The 20,908-nt window shown below is 47.4% G+C and overlaps 1 protein-coding gene across 1 annotated transcript in view; it reads right to left on the bottom strand.

Annotated features, from left to right (window-relative positions):
- The window catches only part of LOC106833684 (spermatogenesis-associated protein 31A6-like), a 30,092-nt gene extending 23,069 nt beyond the window's left edge, over positions 1 to 7,023 (bottom strand). The window contains exons 1-6 of the mRNA XM_070519667.1: positions 6,838 to 7,023; positions 5,674 to 5,680; positions 5,388 to 5,448; positions 5,046 to 5,112; positions 4,647 to 4,766; positions 3,069 to 4,064 (exon numbers count right to left, since the gene is read on the bottom strand). Coding sequence (XP_070375768.1) covers positions 3,069 to 4,064; positions 4,647 to 4,766; positions 5,046 to 5,112; positions 5,388 to 5,448; positions 5,674 to 5,680; positions 6,838 to 7,023 — 1,437 coding nt within the window. The remainder of the gene's footprint in view (positions 1 to 3,068; positions 4,065 to 4,646; positions 4,767 to 5,045; positions 5,113 to 5,387; positions 5,449 to 5,673; positions 5,681 to 6,837) is intronic.
- Between the last annotated feature and the right edge of the window lie 13,885 nt (positions 7,024 to 20,908).

Here is a 20,908-nt window from a genome sequence, read left to right as displayed (position 1 = left end):
ACTGCAGCACGCGCAGGCCTGTGCCCACTCCACCCCTCCACCCCGGGTCCCAGTCCCACATGTTGGGTTCTGACAGACATGGGGGGCAGAGCCCATTCTGCTGACATCTGGATCGGGGCACCTCCTGGAGCAGGACTCTCCACCACAGAAGTGGCCCCCTGGAGCTGGGCCCACTCTGTGCCCTGCATGTGGCACAAAGCACAGAATCACTCTAGAGAAAGTGCTCCTGTGTCCCAGCTTTCCTGTGTGGACAGGGGCCTGGGGAGGACGAAAGCTGGGCTGGGAGCAGAGTGCACAGTGGACCACTCCTGGACTGCACCCTCATTCTGGACAGGTCACTTCCAGCCCATTATGTGACAAATCCTGTCTGACGGCCTCTTCTCCAGGCTCTGGGGTAAGCAAGACTGGGAGCCAGGCAAGACTTGCTACGTGACCCCAGGCCAATCCCTTGGCCCTTGAAGTACCACCTGTCGCCTGGGAACCATCCTGGGACCACACATGTAAGTAAAGGTCACAGACTGTGAGTCCTGAGGTCCCCAGTCCTTCGCAAGTTTATAAATGTACCGTGAAGAAGTTAACCTTCCCTGCTTGAAGGCTTTGCTGCTTCTGTGAACGCGGCCTTCTGTGTAGGGGCTACACGTGCCTTCTCTGGTTCTGGGCTGCGGGAGCTGGAGTGGGGTGGAGACCCTGGGGGTGGGGGGGGCCACGAAGAGCCACTGAGCCCCTAACTTCTCCTCCCTTCTGGGCCTGTAGATGGTGATGAGATCTGTAGGTGCAGGGGCACCTGGCTCACTGCACCATTTATAGGCACGTCTGCCACTTTGCCTCCTTCCCCCACATCCTGCTCTAGGTGCACAGTGTCCCACGGTCAGATAGTGACCGCCACACAGTCATGGCTCTGCTCCATTCCCGAGGAAGGGAAGGCGGGTGCCCAAGAGCAGAGCCCTTCTCTCCTCTCCAGTAGGGCTGGATTGGCCCTCAGCAGCCTCCATGCTCCCCACTGCACACCCTGAGAGCTGGGAGCGCCATCCTCACCCTTGCTGCTGCTCCAGAGGGTGAGATGGGCAGAGGGAGGCTGACGCTGAGCTACGAGGGTTCCCCGGCCCATCTCAATCCCAGATTCATCAGGGAGAGAAGGCTCCCGGGGAAGGCATCATCTATTCCCACCATGAGATCCGGGGGCCAAGATTTCTCCCACCTCTGGACTCAGGGCCAGCACTGCCCCCAAAGTCCCCTCCCCGCTCTGTGACACGTGAACTTGTCTCCAACACTTCCTGGAGCCTGAGGGGAATTTCAGCCTCTGGCAACCTCTGCCCCACAGCTGCACGTGTTCAAGGTAGGGAGAAAGCAGGAAAGGACAGGCTGAGCCTGCTCCTGGAGTGGGGTCTTTTTGCTCATCTTGACAAGTTCTGGATGCTTTCGCTTGTTTCTGTAATGATGGAGTTATGGAAACTTAAGGTGCAATGAGGGAATGGGGGTGGGGGTGGGTATGCCACGCTGCAGCCAGCCTCTCTCCATGGCCGCAACCCTTCTGGAAGCCAAAGCAGGCACTCAGGAAGAGCAGACCCAGAGCCCTTCCCTTCCACCCAGCAGGACACAGACAGAGGCTGCCACCTCTTGTGAGGAAAGAAGTATTTTGAGAAACAATAAAAATTGGAGGAAGAAGCCATTTGCATAGAGAAAATGTGCCAACCTTAGGAAATTCCTAACCGGATTTTCTCTGCATAAACTACATTTTTTATTGGCAGAAAGTTTCCCTAACAGGAAAGGCATGAGAAGCACACTCTCAAGGACAGCATGTTGGGTAATGGTGGGCTGAGGCACCTGCCACATTCGGCCCGTGCTGGGAGGGTCTGGCTGGGGACCCAGGCTCCCTAGGTGGAAACCCACTTGCCATCCCTCTCTCTGGTCCACCTGCTCTTGTTAGGACAGCCGTGGACCCCAGAGGTGGCTTTGTGACTGTAAACTGTATTTGTCATCACTCTTCTCTGCTCTGGGGAGGAGAAAGCCCCCTGGTAGCGGGAATGCCCACTTCCGGGGGCCTGGAATTCTTTGTGCTGCCATTTCTCTGAGCCGCAAAGTCCTTGGTGAAGCCTCAGTGTCTCTGCCAGGATCTGTCCAACAGATGTCGCGATCATCTGCGCTTCACCAGCCCCGCCGTCCTTAACAGAGCTTGTGACTGGTCCAGGGCTCTGGGCAGTGGCTGACGCAGGCTCGCCCTTTGGAGGGAGATCTTCTAGTCCTTTGTCTTTTTGACTGGGGTCAAGATGCTCCAGAAAGTGCTGCATCTCTTTTCTGAAGTGGCTGGAGTGTCCCTTCTCCAGCAGGAGCTGGAGGCATTTGCTCCCAGTGGTGTCTCCTGTTCCCCTGACTTGGGAGGGGCGGCTCATCTCACTGGCTTGGGAAGCCCTCAGTCCTGCAAACCTTTCTTCACGCTCTCCTGGTTTGGGCCTCCTGTAGTCATTCCTCTCATCAGTTGGGACAAATATCTTGCTCTGGCTCTTACGTGGGTCCTTAGCTTTTGGTATCCTGGGCTGCTGCTGCCCCTGGCTGGTCTTTCCACTAGGTATGAGGTCATATGGCACCTGGGAAGCTGGTGTGTCCTCACTGGTGTGTTCCCTCTGGGAACTGGAACTACGGCAGGGGTCTCGCGAGGCCTGGCGCCCGCTCCCCTCCCTTGGCTCCCCCCTGGCCATGGCTGAACTGGGACTCGGCCCCAGCCTGCCTTTCTCGGCCCCCATCACAGGCTCACTGTGCCAGTTTCTGCCCACAGAGCTGTATGTGAGAGACTGAGGAGGCGGCCTGCCCTCCTGTCCAGCAAGAGGGGCCTCTGAGGGCCCATCACCAGGTGGGGTCCCACCCAGGGCCTCCTGGATTTCTTCACGCACAGGGGACGGGGCAGGGAGGGGACTCGCCAGGGTGGAAACTGACTCTTCCATCAATTTCTCTCTTGGATGGGGCTGAAGAGATTTTCCCGAGAACGTGGTGAAGCTAGCTTTTGAGTGGGCCCCAGATGCACAGGCAGCTGACAGAGGGAAGGCCGACCGTGGAAGGGGCGAGGGTTGAACCTTTTTCAACTTAAGGAGTTTTATGGGCTTGAGGACCTTGAGGGGTAGACCCCACTTATGGAGCACTCGAAGCTTTGTAATATGTGCTTCCAGCACCTGTCGAGTGTGTGGACTGAGGATGGAATGCCCGCAGGAGGTGTTCACAGCGGGTTCCTGACCCTTCAAGGATGCTGGATTTCCGGTTTCCGTGTGAGTGTGGGACTTGGGAAATGCATAGTTGGCAGCAAGCCAGGATCGACGCACACTCACAGGGATCAAACCCTCCTTGATCTGTATTGACTTCCTGCCCAAATGGACTTCCAAGACTTTTTCTAGATGTTTCTCATCTGGGCCTCTGGGTAAGCAATTTCCAGAGTCACTCTTCGAGGGCCTCAGCAAGTGTTTTTCTGACTCCTCGGAGTTCATTCCCAGAACCTTCACTGGGAAGCTGGCAGAGCCCCTGGAGAGATCTTCCGGAATCCTCTGCAGACATTGCCCCAGACCCTTGCTAAAGTCCTTTCCTAGTTGTAACTTTACTTGACCCTGCCCATGGGACTTTCTAGGGTGCCTAGACCCCATTTTCTGTGTGTCCTTGCTGCCTTTGTCTGCAAATGCAGAGGGCCGTGAGGGCGCCTGCTTGCCCTGTGCCTGATAAGCCACTAGGAATTCTTCCTGAAGCCGCATCAGTTCCAGAGACACTTGGATCCCTTGGGGCAGGACACTGTGGTGTTCATCTGTGATGAGCCTCTTTTGAAGATGTTGCTTTTGGAGATTAGAGCTGATAAAGTCCCCAGGAAGGGTGGAAACTGACTTGTGGGTGTGGGAGGCCCCACTATCTTGGGGAAGGTTGGGAATGAGTTGGCAAAAGACTTCTTCAGATCGTTTTACCACAGAGGGTAAAGCCCTCTCCCTTTCCAGTTGCTTCTGCAACAGGGAAAATTCCAGATGTATTTTAGTTGGGATCAAAGATTGTGCCTCATTCTGGAATGCAGGGAAAGATACCCCACAGGTCCCCATCTGGGGTGGAGAAGAAGGTGGTTGGATTGGGAGAGAGGATGGGAGATGGTTCTGGGTCTGAGTCTGAGCCAGAGGTTGGGGTTGGGCCCCAGAGTGGGGCAAGGGTGGGGCCTGGGAAAGCCTTGAAGATATTTTAGGCCAGACTGGAACTGGAAAGCAATGAGAGATGCCATTGAATGAAACAGAGGAAGCCTGTAGTTGAGAAGACCTCCTAGAGACCAAGATGGTAGCCACCAGAGACTCACTGTGCAGAGAGGGCAGACCCCAGTAGAGCTGGCTGCATTTCTGCTGTAAATGGTCCCCCAAGACTTTGGGATAGGACAGCTGCCGAGGACTGGGCAGCTGCTCTGGTTTGTCTTTCATGGTCCAGAAGGGGTGGGGGCTTGTGGTGTCCTGCTCGGCTCCTGGTGCTTTCCACATATTCCCTGAAGAGTTCAGGTGGAAGTCTGAGCTCATGTGTTTCGCAAATGCCCCATCGTTTTCTTTCTTATTCCAAATAACAAGTTCGACTCTTTTGGTGATCAGTATATTCAGCATCTTCTGGACGTCAGGGTTGACAAATGAGGGGCTACCAGCCTCTACCTGCCTGTCGGTGAGGGCTCCCCAGGGTGAGTCCTCCAGTGGGTGGTGGGACAGGCGCTCTTGCTGGCACTCGGGCTGTGATGAGGTGGGGAAGAGCAAGGCCTGGATAACCTTCCACCACTGGGAGAGGAACAAAATGGGACAACTTGTATGGACAAGGCCTGAGATGGGAGATGCCAAACCGGAGTTACCTGGAGGTGAGCTCTTGGCAACGGTGCCCAGTGGGATTCTTGGCAAGTCAGACTGGTCTTCCTGAGGTTCTGCTGACAGGGTGCAGGCCAGAGTTAGAGGGCGCTTGGTCAGAGGAGCCGGGGAAGCGGACAGGGACATGGCAGGAGCAGCATCTTCCATCTGCTCCCCACGTGGCTGGTGGGCTCCAGCAGACGCTGCTTTGCCCACCTTGCCAGGGAGGTCTTGACGTGAGAGCTGATGAAAGCCACCCTTGTCATGGAGTCTGTCCAGGTGGCTGCAGGAAACAGGAGGCACAAGCTGCAGCCAGGACCAGACGGGCCAAGGAGGGCCAGGCACGTTGGGTGGGGGTGGGCACCTGTGGCCCATGGCCCTCCACAGCCCCCACACTGACCTCACAATGCTCCTGCTGTCCCTCACCCCAGGGCTTTAGCCACACCCCGTCCCCAGGGCTCCCCCTCCCAGGTCAGCCCCAGGCCGCTGGCACCGCGGGGTCATATCATAGGCTCTGGGAGGAAGGACGACCCCGGAGAGAAGGGGAAGCTTCCTTACCTTTGCACCAGTAAAACGAGGCCCCGAGCCTCCTCTAGCTCTTTCAGGCAGTCTCTGCAAGCTAGAATTCAGGAGACTGGGTCAGGGTAGTGAAGCGGGGCCCTGGGGTCTCACAGGGGGCTGACTGCAAAGGCCCTTTAGGGAGACTGTGGGGAGGTGAGACTCTGGAGCCCAAGATTAGTGTCCAAGGCCACGTGATCTCTGACAGGGACAGCCAGGCTCATGCTCGGGAGCACTTTGTCATTTAGAAAGTGCTTCCACATCCATTGCCCCATACGGCCCTCACCACCGCCCTGTGGAGGAGAAAGGGTAGGGGTCACCTCATGGAGGAATCTGACCCCAGTTAAACAGCTTGTCCGTGATCAGACCTGGAGGTCCCACCCCCAATCCAGCCACTATTAGTCCACTACAGCCCACAGGTCCCTGCCGGGCACCGCCCATTTCCAGGCCCCTCGTGGCTTCATTCCTAGCACAGAATCTGGGAAGTATCTGGGTTCTGATCTCCTTCCCAGGAGCCTCCTCAAGGGCTCTGTTTCCTGAGAGAAACAGGAAAGTCCTACCACTGTTGTCCTCGGAGACCATGGAGCTAGGCCTCAGGGACAGGAGAGATGGAGGCTGGCTCTCGGGGCGCAGGGCTGAGTGGCAGACACTTACCTCTCAAAGCCCCACTTTTCTTCCTAGTCCTGCTGCTCCTCCCCCTCGGCTCCACTTGACGCTGAGGCACGAGAAAAGACGAGGGGCTGGGACCCAGTTCTCACTCTCCTCTCTCTAGACAAGCCGCAGACGCTCAGTGTTCATGAACAATGTGACTTTCTACACTTAACTGATGGAGCACTGCGTTTTTCCTTTCCTTGTACTCATTTTTAAAGTGGGTAGAAATATTCTCTGTTTCCCTTCTTTGAAGAACACAGAGAAGGTATTTCTATGTGAGACCCACCGTGGATTTCTTCCGTCACTGTTCCTCAGCTCAAGAAACTCACATTCACTGACCTACGGGTACATATCTGAGCTTCGTCAGGTAGGACTCTGCTTCCCGAGGCCGGAGCCCCACTCCAGCCCCTGCTCAGTCTCTCAGGGGCTCAGATCAGCCCGAGACACCTGCCGTGGGAAGGCAGCTGGTGAACCCGTGCTCAGGGGTCTGTCCTTCCACAGAGAGTGGACTCTTAGTATCCAGTCCTCGGCCACTGGTCACTGAGTTTGGGACTTTGCCCTGGAGCCCTGTAGCACACCTGGACTCCTGGTCTGAGGTCTTTGGATGGAAACCCTAGTCCCCACTCTGACCCCTGCCCAGCCTGGCTTGACCCTGGAAGGATGATGTTCTCTTCTTTCCTGAGAACAGATGTTCTATTCTTTCCCATCCCAGGAGTCTCTCCTGTTGATTCATAAAAGTGAAAATAAGAATAAAAAGAGAGAATCATATTCTCTTGAGTCTTTGCCAAGGGTTCCTTACCTTCTTGATGCTTCCATGTTTCCTAGCTGGTAGTAAGGATGGATTACTCTGGAGGTAGGCAAGTAACATGAAGAAGAACCCTAGTCCACATAGGACAGTGAGGATGATAGCAATTGCCCAGGAAGTGGAACTGGAGCTCAGCCAGATATCAATAATGCTTTTCAGAGAAAAGAGAGGATTCTCCATCGTCTGAATCCATCCTCTGAATTGCACTGCTTCCCACAGGCAACTGAGCACTGGGAGTGGCGTGGGGACTAGAGCCTCAAGCCCACATCACAGAGCTGTGACCTTGTCACAAAGGGCTCCTGAGAGTGGGAGACGAGGGGACAGAAGAGGAGCAGGCTGGACCACAGCCTTTCCCCCACTATCTAGTCTAGCAACTCCACCCTCCTGGGCTTTCTAGACCTTAGTCAATTTCCTATTCATTCCACCTGGACCTCAATACTTGATTCCTTGTATCTCTTGGAGATCTTGGCTTGAACCCACTGATTCATACTCTTTGAAAGTCTGAAGTTCTCTGAAGAATTTTGGCTATTTCCCAGGGATCTGTACTCTCAGAATCTCCCCTGCCCTTGATTCCAGTTTTTAGCACATCTCAGTTGCACAATACAGTGTTGTCAAGTGTAGTCAGCATGTTATACGTTAGATCCTCATCTTCTTCATTTATAGCTGGAAGTTTGCGCCCTTTTACAGTCTCTCCCTATTTCCCCTACCCCCAGCCCCTGAAAATCACTTTTCTACTCTTCCCATGAGTTTGTCTTTTTTTCAGATTCCACATATAAGTGGTACCACGCATTATTTGTCTTTCCCTGTGTGGCTTAGTTCGTTTAGCATAACGCCCTCCCATTTCATCCATGTTGTCGCAAATCTCAACTCCATTTTTCCCACGTAAGTTTTTCACTTTTGTTAACCCAGAAGTAGAACTTTATTTTATACTTATTTAATATTGACTATTTAAGTTGTTATTGTTTCCATTGAGTTTTGCCAGCTCCACTCAGAACGAATGACACAAAAATTCAAACTAATGATTTATTAAAAATTCATAAAGCTAAGCATAATAAAAATATAAATAATTAAACCTCCAAATAATATGTTTATGTTAGTAGCATTTATACTTCTGAAGTTATAAAAGCTTCACAAAGATTTATGGGACGTGTACACACACACACATGCATACATACATGCACACACGCGCGCACATACACAGATATACATAAATACACACATATGCACACACCTTTTGACAGACTAATTCGTTAATTTTAAATCCAACAATTAAGTATTTCCTCATTTTCTTTAAATCTGTTATGTGTTATCTTGACCCCATTTCTTCTTACTCTGCCCAAACTAGACAGCCTCATTTTCCGGAATTTAGAAGCGTGTGTTGCACACCCTGAAGTCAGGCATGGGTTAGGTGAGCTGAAGTCCTGATCTTTAGAGTGGAGATTGTGACTAGGAGAGCAAGGCCTTGGGTTTGAGTCTAGTCTTAAGCAGAGTTTCTGATAACCCGAATGTGTTCTGAACATATTCTTTTTCTTGGCATCCCCCCTTGCCTTCTCCCTCTTGCCCCCTCGAGACTCCCCTGTAGCCTCATGTCTTACCCGTACCTTATAGAGAGGGCACTTTGAGTCCTATAGGCAATTCCCATGTGACATCATTGGACACCCCTCTTGTCACTGGGAAGTGGGGATCCACTTAGGGATTGTATGTCTTTTTATGTGTGTGTGAGGAAAATTTGCCCTGAACTAACATCCGTTGTCAATCCTCCTCTTTTTTTGGTTGAGAAAGATTAGCCCTGAGCTACTGTCCGTGCCAGTCTTTCTCTACTTTGTATGTGGGATGCTTCCACAGCATGGCTGATGAGTGGAGCAGGTCTGCACCCAGGATCTGAACCTGTGAACCCCAGGCCATTGAAGCTGAGTGTGCAGAACTTTAACCATTTGGCCAGAGGGCCGGCCCCGGGATTATACTTTTTCACCACTACATGGTTAATTTTTTCATAATACTTTAAATACAGACTTGGAAACAATGTATATTCTCTTTGCCATAGAGTTTCATATAGCTTTAATGGGAATGAGAGCATTTGAGTTCATTTGCCTATACTGTCATGAATGCACGTGTTCAAGAGCACATCTTTGACGTCTCCCGTTGCTTCTATCTGTCTAGTCTCTTCACCCTTTAGGATATTGTCAGTGGGGCATGACAGTCCCCAGGGTGAATAGCTAGGGTACTTGGGGACCATGGAGGGTCCCAATCTGGACAACTAGGGTCAGTGAGGAGCATGGGAGGAGGGGTCCTGCTTTCTGTTTCATTTACAGGGAGACTTGTGACTAAGATGTGGGTGTCATCTTGACCTAGAAAATCAGACTTGGGTGTGCAAGGAACCACCTTCCAACATGACTTTGTGAGATAAGAGATATATTGGTCCCTGCCTCCAGTTCCTGACGCAGAACTCCTGACACTCTGGTAATTCCCTTAGTGATAAGAGCACTAGAAGCATCTTTTGTTCTAATATTTGTTTTTTGACCCCTCCTGACAGAGGGCTCCTGAAACCCTTGGAATTTCCTGGGTGATAGGAGTGTCTTTTGTTCTAATGGGGTGGCTCTAGGTGGACTCCTGGATGAGGGCTGGTCACTGGAAGGACCAAGCCGTGATAGAAGCTTGGAATTTTCAGCCCTGTCCCCCATTCTCTTGAGAAGGAAGTTAGAAAATGGAGTTAATGATTGATCATGCCTATGTGAGGAAGCCTCCATAAAAATCTGAAAAGTATGGGGTTCAAGGAGCTTCCAGGTGGGTGAACATGTCCATGCTCTGGGAAAATGACACATCCTACACTATGGAGACAGAAGCTCCTGTGCTTGGGATCGTCCCAGACTTCACCCCATGTGTCTCTTCATCTGGATGTTCATCTGTATCCTTATCATATCCTTTAATAAACTAGTAAACATAAGTAAATGTTTCCCTGAATTCTGTGAGCCACTCTAGCAAATTAATGGAACCTGAGGAGGGGGTCATGGAAACCTCCAATTTGTAGCCAAGTCAGACAGAAGTTGTGGGCCACCTGGGGACCTACTACTTGTGATTGGCATCTGAAGTGGGTGGGAGCAGTCTTATGGGACTGAGCCCTTAACCTGTGGAAGCTGACACTATCTCCAGGTAAATCGTGTCAGAACTAACTTGTAAGACACCAGCTCATGTCATGGAGAATTTCTTGGCATGAGGGAAAAAAAAAAACCCATGCATTTGGTGACTGGAAGTGTCAGAAGTGGAGTGTTCTGTGTAAAAGTAAAGAAGACACGCAGTGGGTGGAGAACTGGATTTTTCCCAACTCAGAAGGGAAGAAAGACTGAGTTTTCCTAACACAGACTCCCACCAGGCCGCTGCTGTGCCAATAGGAGATCTCTGTGTGAGAGAACAGGAACTGGAGAGCAGAGCGAGCTGGCCACATTAGCTCCACATTTAGGCAAAAGATTTATCTCAGGACCCGTGCCTCTTCAAAACCTGTGCTCCATTTTCTGGAGAAACGAGAACCGCGTGATTTTCCGTGTGCGTGTTTTTATCGATATACGTCTCCATTACAGACTTGACTTTGCTGACACAAATCTTAACTGCTGTCCATCCACCTGCTCGTCCCATGCATCTACTACAAGACTGCGACTCTGCCCTGTGTCAGCCCCTCCTCCATCGCTGCTGCAGGTGAAAAATGGACCTAAGGTCCTTCCTAAGCCACCCACGCCTCCCCACACTGCTGGGCCCATAATAGATCCCCAGGGGCTGTTGCAGTTGGTGACGCCCTCTTTGGGAGAGCTCTGCATCTCACCCTAGGCGGGCAGACCTGGGGGCCTTCTCCTGGCTTCCTTGCTCTTGACAGTCTAGATTTTACTATAGTTCATTGCTAACCCTCACAGTGCTAGTAAGACCCTTCTTCCTGACTTAACAAGCCCCTGATCCTTGGGCATCTCTAGGGTCTTGGAAATTTTCCTGGGCTCTGGTGTGGCCTTGAGTCACAGCTTTGCTCTCCCACATGTTTCCACTGCTGGGAAGGAAGGGAAAGAAAAACAGCCTCAGAAAAGGAGAGGGAATTTCTATTTGGCAGTTTAGCTTTTTTTTTTCTATATTCTTTGATCATCCTTAAGTACATAGGACAAACAAATATACCCACGCAGACATTTCACATTATGAAGTTTGAGTTCCTGCAAGTAACCCTCACATTGCATACACAAGAAATTAACACACCGTCAGCCTCACAGCCTTCTCATATGTGTCTATCTCATTAGAGACCTTGGTTACATTTCACAGCACATTTTGATCATCAGCCTTTGTGAAGTTCCTGCTCATTCTCCTTTCCTAATTTCTATGGGAAGAAGGTAAGTGGGGGAATGTGGGCTGGTAGGAGAGTGCCAGGAGCGTGGATTCGGTGGGCAAGAAAGGAGCCGTCACCATGCATGGCTGCTCCCCTAGAAATCCACTGGAAGAACAGAGGTGTCATTTCCTGAGTACAAATTATTGATTCTCTGAACACTTTGGTACACATAAGTGCCTGGATATCCAATTTTATAGTTATTATACAATTATACAATGCACACATAAATTATGAAATAATAGTCTTGTACTTGACTAGAAGATAATCTTGTTTATTTCAAGAGGTCTTGTATAAGTTCTTATTACTTTAAGCTGATAAATTTAATTCTACTTTGTGCATATTTTTGATCACAAAATAATTTGCTGCATAGTTAATTCTTTTAGCAGTCACCAGAATCATGTTTAATGTCTTTACCAACAGATAAAACCACTTTATTCTTAACAAGTCAAACAAAGATTTTTTCTGGAGCTTGGACTGAAATTCAGGTCTGCTCTGCTATTGTTTCATATAATCAAATGATGTAGGGACCAAATAAGAAACACATAGAAGCACGTCAAGCAAGGTAATGGGCATACTGGGAAGTTATTTTGTTTACTTTGTATTTAAAAACACTTATATAGCACTTCATTTATGAGTTGTCAGGCATGGTTCCATTTAAAATACTGACCATCGAATAGTTTAATAATTCAAGTGTGGCATAAATAATGTATATCTGTGGGATCTGATGCAAAAAAGAGCATCTCAAACATGCCTGAAAATAGAATTACATTAGCAATGGGTCAGTCCACAGTTCTGCATTTTGTCCAGGCATCCTTACTAGCAAATTCCCAGTGTGTCACTTCTCGCCAGAACAGTTTGTACTCTCATCACTTCTGAAGATTCTACGCATTTCAACTCTGCTTTACTGTTTTGATCAAGGTTTTCCTTCTCTTTGCACCTTCCCAACAGTTCTGTAACATCTTAACCCTGATGCAGAGTCCAGTTCCATAAAAACCCTCTTTAAGAGAATCTCAGAGAACCCTGCAAAGTGAATTTCCCCACACACATCATTCTACTTCCATTAAACCACTTAACATTTGCTTGGGAGCAGAATCGTCTATGGATATGTCTGACTTTTCTCCTAACAGCAAATTTCTGGACAGCAGGAACTATTTAGGGCAAGTTCAAGCAACATGGAGGAAGCATGAGATTCTGTGGGCCCAGTCATCCCTATTCTAGGCAAGGCCTAGGTAGGGTTTGAGCCAGCTGACTTGCCCAAGGTCATATGTCTAGTTTGTGGCAGAGGTAGGCCTATCACAAAGTCTCATCACTCTTAGTCCTCTGTTCTTTTCTTTTAAGATTGGCCCTGAGCTAACATCTGTTGCAAATCTTCCTCTTTTTTTTTTTTCTCCCCAAAGCCCCGGTACATAGATGTATATCCTAGTTGTAGGTTATTCTAGCTTTCTATGTGAGATGCCACCACAGCATGGCTTGATGAGCGGTGCATAGGTCCATGCTCAGGATCTGAACTGGTGAACCCCAGGCCACCAAAGCGGAGCACGCTAACTTAACCACTCGGCCACAGAGCCAGCCCCACTCCTGTGTTCTTTACACCACACAGCTCAACACAATTTTGACCTGATTGTCTTTATACCATAAAGATGGCCTTCCAGTAAGCTGATAAGTAGATAATGGGCACTAAAATATGCCTAGAATAGCAACATGGGACTATGGAGGAAAGAAGGGAAAACAAAAAGGAACCATCATGTATTTACTAATATGCCAACAAATAGAAAACTTAGCCTCTACCCTTATAATAGAGGACTATTTTGAGGAAATATCCTACTACCTTTCCTCATTTGTGAGCTGCAAATGATATGGATTGTCACTGGATCTGAAAACAACGTATGTGCTCACTTTGGTATCACAAACCACCCCCCATCTTCACTGTGCTGTATTTTGTTTATGAATTGTGCATCTATGCTCATGAGGGAGACTGTAGCTTTTCTTGAAATGGAACGTTCCTGGTCTCATTAACAGCGATGCCATGACCTCCCCCCCAGTCTTCCACGGTGCCCGTTTCTTTGGTCTCAGCATTCTCTGCCATGAAGCTCAGTGCTGATGTCTGCATTGTAACACGTGGTAAATTCCAGCAAGGTGGAAGGAATGAAAGAGGATCAGAGAAAGCCACCACTGCTACAAATAAAGAAACAAAATTCCTAGGGAAATGGGAATAGACACAAAAACTATTAAAGAGAGTTTATTTCATGAAGGCAAGGCTGTTTTCACATTCAAAGAAGTCAATCATTGTTACACATCACATTAACGGAATAAAGGAGAAAAATCCAATGATCGCCTTAGCAGAGGCAGAAAAATAACTTGGTACAATTCAATAACTTAAATGACTTCTTTTCCTATTGCATCATATTCTTGACAATCCTAATTTGGCTTTCTTATATTTAACAAACGCTGTAACCAAATCCTGTGGGATACTTGTTCTAGGCATCCATGTCCGTTTCTTAGGAAGACCTTAGGCCTCTTTTTAAAGACACCCCACGACAGGCTGGTTCCCTGAAGACTCTGGTGATGACTGCATGTGAGTCGCCATTTCCCGGGGAAGAGGTAAGCACATGGGCCTCGGGTCAGGGCTTTACCGGGGATGCTGGTTGTTGGTATTTCTCTCAGACACAGCGTGGGACCTCACCGTACCGCTAAGGAAAGCAGAAGCTAAAGGAATGCCACTCTGGTGGCCAATAGGTGCTCCGAGGAGGAGACAGCTCTGCTGACTGCCCGGTGGGCTCATCCCCCAGGCCTGGGCTGCCTACAAAGAAGAAACTGCCTTCCTGAATTTGCAGGCCAGTGGGGGGCCCATTCCTCCAAATGGCGACCTTAGAGTAGGACCGATGGCTGGGATCAGTGAGTCCTGGTTTCAGCCTCTCCTGCACACGAGATCTGGGGCTGCCCGGCCCTCACAGCCAGCTTCTCAGGGCAGGGACTTACATGACTCACTCTCACGCGTGTTCGCTGAAGTGGCTGGCCTACTTCAGAGAAAGTTTGGTGAGGACGTGTGTTTTAAAATGTAAATCGTTAAGAAAACTTCCAAAAAGCGAATCCAACTAGAATAGTGTATAAAGTAGAGAGAAACACCTGGTATTGAATAAAGCCCCCATTCCCCCAAATCAGCAACAGTACATTGGATTATTCCCCTGACTTAGATGGTGATTTCTATCTCTGTAATAAAAGAAAACATAAGTATAGAAAGTGTCTCCTGCTCAGACATTAAGGCAAGTTTTGGAAAGATTCCCTTTTCTCTCCTATGGAATTATTACTTATTTCAGCAGGATCTGGAGAAGCAGTGGGAAGGCCATTAATATATAGCGGATTTTATTGCTTCCATTTCCAAGTCTAGTGTTTCTGGTGTCATCATTTAATGTTGTGCTAATATTCAATTGAAAAACTTAAGTTCTCTGAATAATGATTCAGTTTGGTTAAACACGAATTTATATGTTTCATAATCTGAAACATCTGGCAGACACAATGCTAGTTTATTCAATCAGAAAACCTTTGTAAGTTTAGGGAGAACACACCCAAGGTCTTAGACAGATAATTTGAGTCCTCAGCAACCGTGAGTTTTTTACTAATTCAGGTGACCGATAGGTCATCTAGTTCATTCACGCGATATGCTCCATAAGTGTGGATCTTTTTCTAATTAATGTTCTCTGGAAACCAGAGGAAAAGAGCTTTCTACAGTTTAAATGTCACTGGTCACCTGTCAGAATACATTTTGATAGTGTTTTACCACATGATGGTACATTTCCATACCACGTCCTCAGCATCTAACAGGTGCATTAAGTAACGGGTTTTTCCTCAGGTAATTGCTCAGATCTGTGATATGGTATTAGGTTTACTCTGTCTGACCTGTTTCAACCTTTAAAATATTCGAGTCCTAAATGCATGTTGCATTTCTTTCTCAGATCCGGGGAGGTGTGCCCACTTGATAAACCTTCGTATATTCATTGCCATCATTATTGACCATGGTACCCTTGCATGGGGCTGGTTGACGGGGATGTTACATGATCATTCCTCCTGCTTGTTTTCTACCCTTTATAATATGAGTTTTCTTTTTTCGGGTAATTTTCTGTGTTCTCACTAAGGACAAAGCAGGGAGTAAGCGTATTGCTGTAAGGCAAAAAAGCATGATTGACAAGGTGGATATAAAACAAGCCAAGAGTCGTGGTCTTCGTGTGTGTTATAGGTTCTGTCAAGTGAGAGACAAATGGAAGCAATGCAAAGAAAAAGAATGGAAATAACACAAAGAAATAATCTCTCTATTTTTGTTTTCTTTAATGGCACCAGCCTGGATCCAAAGACTTCAAAGGACATAGAACCAGTGAGTCGGAAATTATCTTGTAAGTGTACGTCTGCTATTCTCATGTGAGCTCTTGGATCATGTTTTACCAGGGGTTTTTCTGAGGCATTTTTATGAATAAATGGAAAGGTGTTTCTGACAGATATCAAAAGTTTGACAACTGGCTTCAGAGACGTAGAGAGCTGGAAAGAGCATTGCTGGAGATTAACAGCTTTTCTCGAACCCATCAGAGAACCGAGGGTACAGGATGAACAACCAACATGAACTCCAGAGACAGGCACCCACAGGGGCAAACAGGAACACAGCACTTGTGTACTTAGAACAGACAGACTGAATAAGTTATGAGCCCCCAAAAAGATTGCACTAGAAAATTTGAACAAATTGAGCAACAAAACAAATGCCAAGTACTGGATTATAACCCAAAGAATAACATAAATATCCATGAGTCCATACTAATATAAATAAACTATTGACCATAAAAATAAATTGCATAAAAATTATAAATAATATATATGGAGATACAGATATAGATACCCCGCCTCCAGGACGTGGAGTGTAGTGCCCCTCCCCTCGAGTGTGTGCTGGACTCAGTGATTAGCTTCCAACTAATAGAGATCTGAGAGAGAAAAATCATAACTTTCCAGTGGAGAAAACTGGCAGGCACCTCCCAAGCCCGGGGATCAGGATAACATCCTCAATGGTAAGTCGTGTTGACATCATGTACCCCCGAGACAAGTAAGGAGACTGATTTTATTCCAGCTTTCGCAATAAGAAGAGCACCCCAGACCCAAAGATCCGAGTGTCTCGGCTGGTGGTTTTGCCTTAGGCTTTCACAGGGAGGAGTAGAAAGTTACAGGGGGGCTGATTTACAGTTGGGACTGTCCTGCAGCTAGGGGGAGTCTCCATCAGTTGGAGGAACAGGAAGGTTTTTCTCTGCGTCTGGCTGGTTTCAGAAGGACAAACAGTTCTAAGCTCAGCTAATTATTCTTGAGACAAAGAAAGGGAAGTTGAGAGGTCAGTGCCTGGCCTTATTAGCAGGTTTAGGCAAAAGGGGAAAGGCTGGTGTCTTTCCTGGTTACAGGTAGACAAGGGAGCCCTCTACAGGTGTCAGGGGAGTCCTGAGAAAGCACAGACAAAACGTCTCTAAGCCACACGGGGAAGGCGGGTCCTTTGCAGTAGGCTGTACCTGGGAACACAAAGGGAGGAGGAATTTCAGAAAGCAGAAGGATGGGGTGATTTCTTAACTTGCGATTTTGTGGGATCACAGGACACAGGTAAATTCAACACTGTCAGACCCCGGTTTTGCTCAAGACCAAGGAATCTCGTTCACTGCTGAACAACTCAGAGGCAATTGTAAACCTCTGAGGGGGCAAAGCGGGCTGTAAGGAATCATCTCCTGAGGACGCTTGTTTGGTGTCATTCCTGCAAAATCATTTGAACTTTCTGTTGAGAGGCAGCGAAAAAGATCAGTTGTTCTAGAATCCCTGAGGTCAGGCATCTTAAAAGAAGGATGCCAGAAATGAAAAAGAGAAATATTAATAAAAAATGTTATAGTAAGTAAAGAGACCGTAGCCTCTCTGTACCATGTAAAAATTAGAGGCAAAAAGCATACAAACTTAAAAGTATGCTTAGTAATTAATGTTCAGTATGTTATCTTATTTATAATAGTCTAGGTGCCTAATGAACATCTATTGATTAACCCAATTTAGCATAAGCCTAAGGTTTTAAGTTACCTAAAGAGCTTTGAAACTATCTTATTCTATAAATCATAAGTACTGTTGAAATAAGTTTGGTCTGGATAATGACTCAGTGTGGTTAAACACAAATTTACATTTTCCAGAATCTGAAACATCTGGCAGACACAATGCTACTTTATTCGATCAGAAAAGCTTCATAAGTTTAGGAAGAACATACGCAATAGAATGAAAACGTCTGCCTCTGTTATACTTGACATTGACATGTTTTTATTAAACCAGCAATATTAAGCTAGTCTCGTTTGCCAAAGATTTACCTAAATAATATAAACACAAATTTTAAAAACCTTTGGGTTAGTTTCTATAAGAATACCTTTTGAAAATATTGGAAGTTCAATTTCCTTAATTTCTGGGAATTTTAGAAGCATTCAATTTGTGTAAGTCTTTATTTATCTTTAAACCAATTGGAACAGAAGTCCCTTTAAGGACTTTTATAGTCTGACTTCATAATACCAGCTGAAGGTAGGCAAATATCACACACGCACAGGCACGAAGACATGCAGACAGACACTTCAGTCGTAAAACGTCAGCCACGGGTCAGACAAAAGCACAGAAATACAAAACCACCCGGGTGGCATCAAAGCGCTAGTTCTCATCCTGCCCCAGGGATATTTGTGGAGGAGATCTGCACGATTTCCTTGCCCTGATGTGTAATCTTATGGAGGCTGTGGACTACATTTTGGGCGAGGGACCAAGGAGAGACCAAGAGGCCACCTGGGTGTCTCCAAAACCCATCTGCGTGGCAAAACATCCAGCTTGTTTCCGGTGAGCGTTTTCAGCCTCAGGTGTTAACGGTCACTGTGCCTCAGGGTCAGTAAGTAGAGTTTCTGTCTCTAAAGAAGGTCGGGCAAGGCGAAGTGTGTGGGTGGGAGAGGAAGAGTTTCCTTGGGAAGTGGCTCTCTTAGCATATTTGTCCATCCAGGGGTTTCCTTGGCTTCAGGAGGCCTGGCTTCTAGTGTGAGCTTTGACTTTGAGAACAGCTAATTCTTCGGTTTGTACTAAGTCTTCTAACAGCTTAGTGAGTTGGGTTCCATTTTCGGTGGGTATTTCTGCAGCTGTCACTGAATGCTCTTTGCTTCCACTAAGGGGGTTCAGGGTCTTGACAGGAGCAAGAGAAGTCAGGTGGTCAGTGAGAGCCACTCAAGGCCAAAGGTGCATAGGCACAAGTCAGGGGCCTGGGGGGTGAGGCTGTCAGGAGAGCAGAACACTGATGTCCAATCGGAAAGTTATTCTCTTCCCAGAAGGCTCACTGTGGTTACCCCTGTTCCTTTTGTAAATTAGGTAAACTGAATGGTAGAAACAAAGGGAGGCATGAACAACCAGTCTCTTGGCCTCTTTATCTGGATCTAATTGCTGTGTTTTCTGCTTTAATGGGATGCGGTGTTAATAGGAATAAAGTCAGTGAAGCAAACAAGTCTGAGAGGTCTGAACATCACGTAAGAAACCTTGAAGGAGGGCTGGTTTCACCTTCACTAGGCACAGAACGTTCTAGAGACCCAGGAGTGGTCACGGACAGCAATCATTGTGTGTGAAGTCTCCAAATAATTAGTATGTTTTCATGCAGAAGAAACTCTATGCATAGTAAACCAACTAACAGTGCCTGAGGATAGAAACACAAAACAGAACCACCGGAGTTACAGCACATAGAAATCAGAGACTACAGAATACTAACACATGCTCTATATTGGTGTCACTCGTAAATTTTACAAACTATTGTGGAGTTTTTAACTTGCTTACAAACAAAGTCCTTTAAAATAATTCCTTGAGCTAGACAAATAATTTTATATTTCCTTTCAATATCATTAGGAAAACCAGTGAGATGTTCTTAAACATCATAATTGATGGGTCAACAGGTTGATTAGAAGCCCAGATCTATTCATCATATTCCATCCTTAAGCAGACATTGAAGACTGCAAGCATCTTGATATAGCAAATTTAATAGATTTATATTTCTAAGTGAGGCAGCTAGGGAGGTACACTTTTCAGCTCTCCCTTCAAAAGAGCCTATTATGGGGGTTGTGGAAAAGTGACAGCCTCCAGCTGCTGCATCTCTGGGGCCTTTGGGACCCTCCGCAGCCTGCGTGCTGAGGCCGTGCTCTCCCCAGGCTGCTCCCAGCCAGTGCCTGGACGATGGAGCAGGGCCCGCCCTGCCCAGTGCGGGGTTTCCCTAGCTGGCAGCATCTGCGCTGGAGCTCCCCACCGGCCTAGCCGAGACGTTCCCAGCGCTGCACAGAAGTCTGAGGCTTTTCTTCCACAATCCTCTTTCCTTCCCTGTCTCCTTTCTCAGGTGTCAAACGTGCATCGCAGTTCAAACGCTCTCCCCTCCCACTCCTGCTCCAGCCCTTCTTTATCTTCCACAGGCATTCTCCTGACGAATCACTTGCACGTCTGATTTCATCTTGGCCCTACTTCCCAGAGAACTCGAAATGGCCCACTAAGAAAAAGAAGGAAGTTTCCCCTTGGGGTCTTCTAGGCTCCATTGTTCTATAGCAAGTGGGTCATTTTTCTGGAATGAATGGTGACGCTCAACTCAGCTTAACATTCGAGACAGAAAAGCAAGGATTCTTCTTCACTCCAGAAGATGAATGACCTACTGAGACTACACATCATAAAACTTGGGGATAAGAGGAGGCAACTCCAAAGGGCTGCAAGTGCCTCATCTGGATGTGCCACAGGCAGGGCATTGTCCTGCAAAACCACACGGATCTTAAATTCAATAGATCAGAATTGTGCAAATTCCAAAAACCTAGAAAAATCTTAATTGTTCTTTTAAGCTTAAAATGTTTGCTGATTAAAATGATTCATGGCTGGTTAATTCTTCTCAAGGATTTAGATTTTTTTTTTACATGTGATTGTCCTTTTCTTATAATGCAAAATAATTCAGATCCTAATTGAGAGAATAAATAGGCACCATGTATGGCTCCTTACACACCCCCTTTTCAACCCAAAGCACTGCTTCCTCTCCAACACCATCTATTTAAGTCTCCCAACCTAGCTGAGAACCTTCTGGACGGCTCTCTAACTCATCAACTAACAATACTTGGTTTCAGTACTTAAAAGGAAACAGTGTTTTGCCTCTTCCAGGAGCCAGAAACCACTCCCTCTGCCTGCAGCGCCCCCAGCTCACCGCCTGGCCTGCCGCATCCTGTCTCGGCACAAACACTCCTCCGCTGGGAGAGACCTCTCCCGATACTTTGTCTGAAGGAGCCCCTTCCCATGGTTTCCTCCTTGGCCTGTTTTTCACGGCATTTCTTCCTGACTAAAATTACCTTTCTTTGTTTGCTGCCTTAGTAATTATGGACATGCAAAGTAAAACACAATGAGATACCGTTTCCCAACCACCAAATTGGACACATTTAAAGAGGGTGACACTGTTAACTGTGAGTGATGACACGGAGCCCCTGAATCTTTTCGTGGCTCATAGGATGTAAATTGATACAACCTGTTTGGAAAACAGTTCATCATAACTCAGTAAATGTGAAGATGTGTAAACCTTTTGACACGGCAATTCCACTGTATATACTCTAGAGATGTTTCAGCCCCGTATCCAGAAAACCTATCTCAGAATATTCATAGCTGTGTCTATTGTAATATCAGACATGGGGG

This window comes from Equus asinus, chromosome 10 (genome assembly GCF_041296235.1).
Source record: "Equus asinus isolate D_3611 breed Donkey chromosome 10, EquAss-T2T_v2, whole genome shotgun sequence".
Taxonomy (NCBI): Eukaryota; Metazoa; Chordata; class Mammalia; order Perissodactyla; family Equidae; genus Equus; species Equus asinus.
This window is presented reverse-complemented; position numbering and strand designations above follow the sequence as displayed.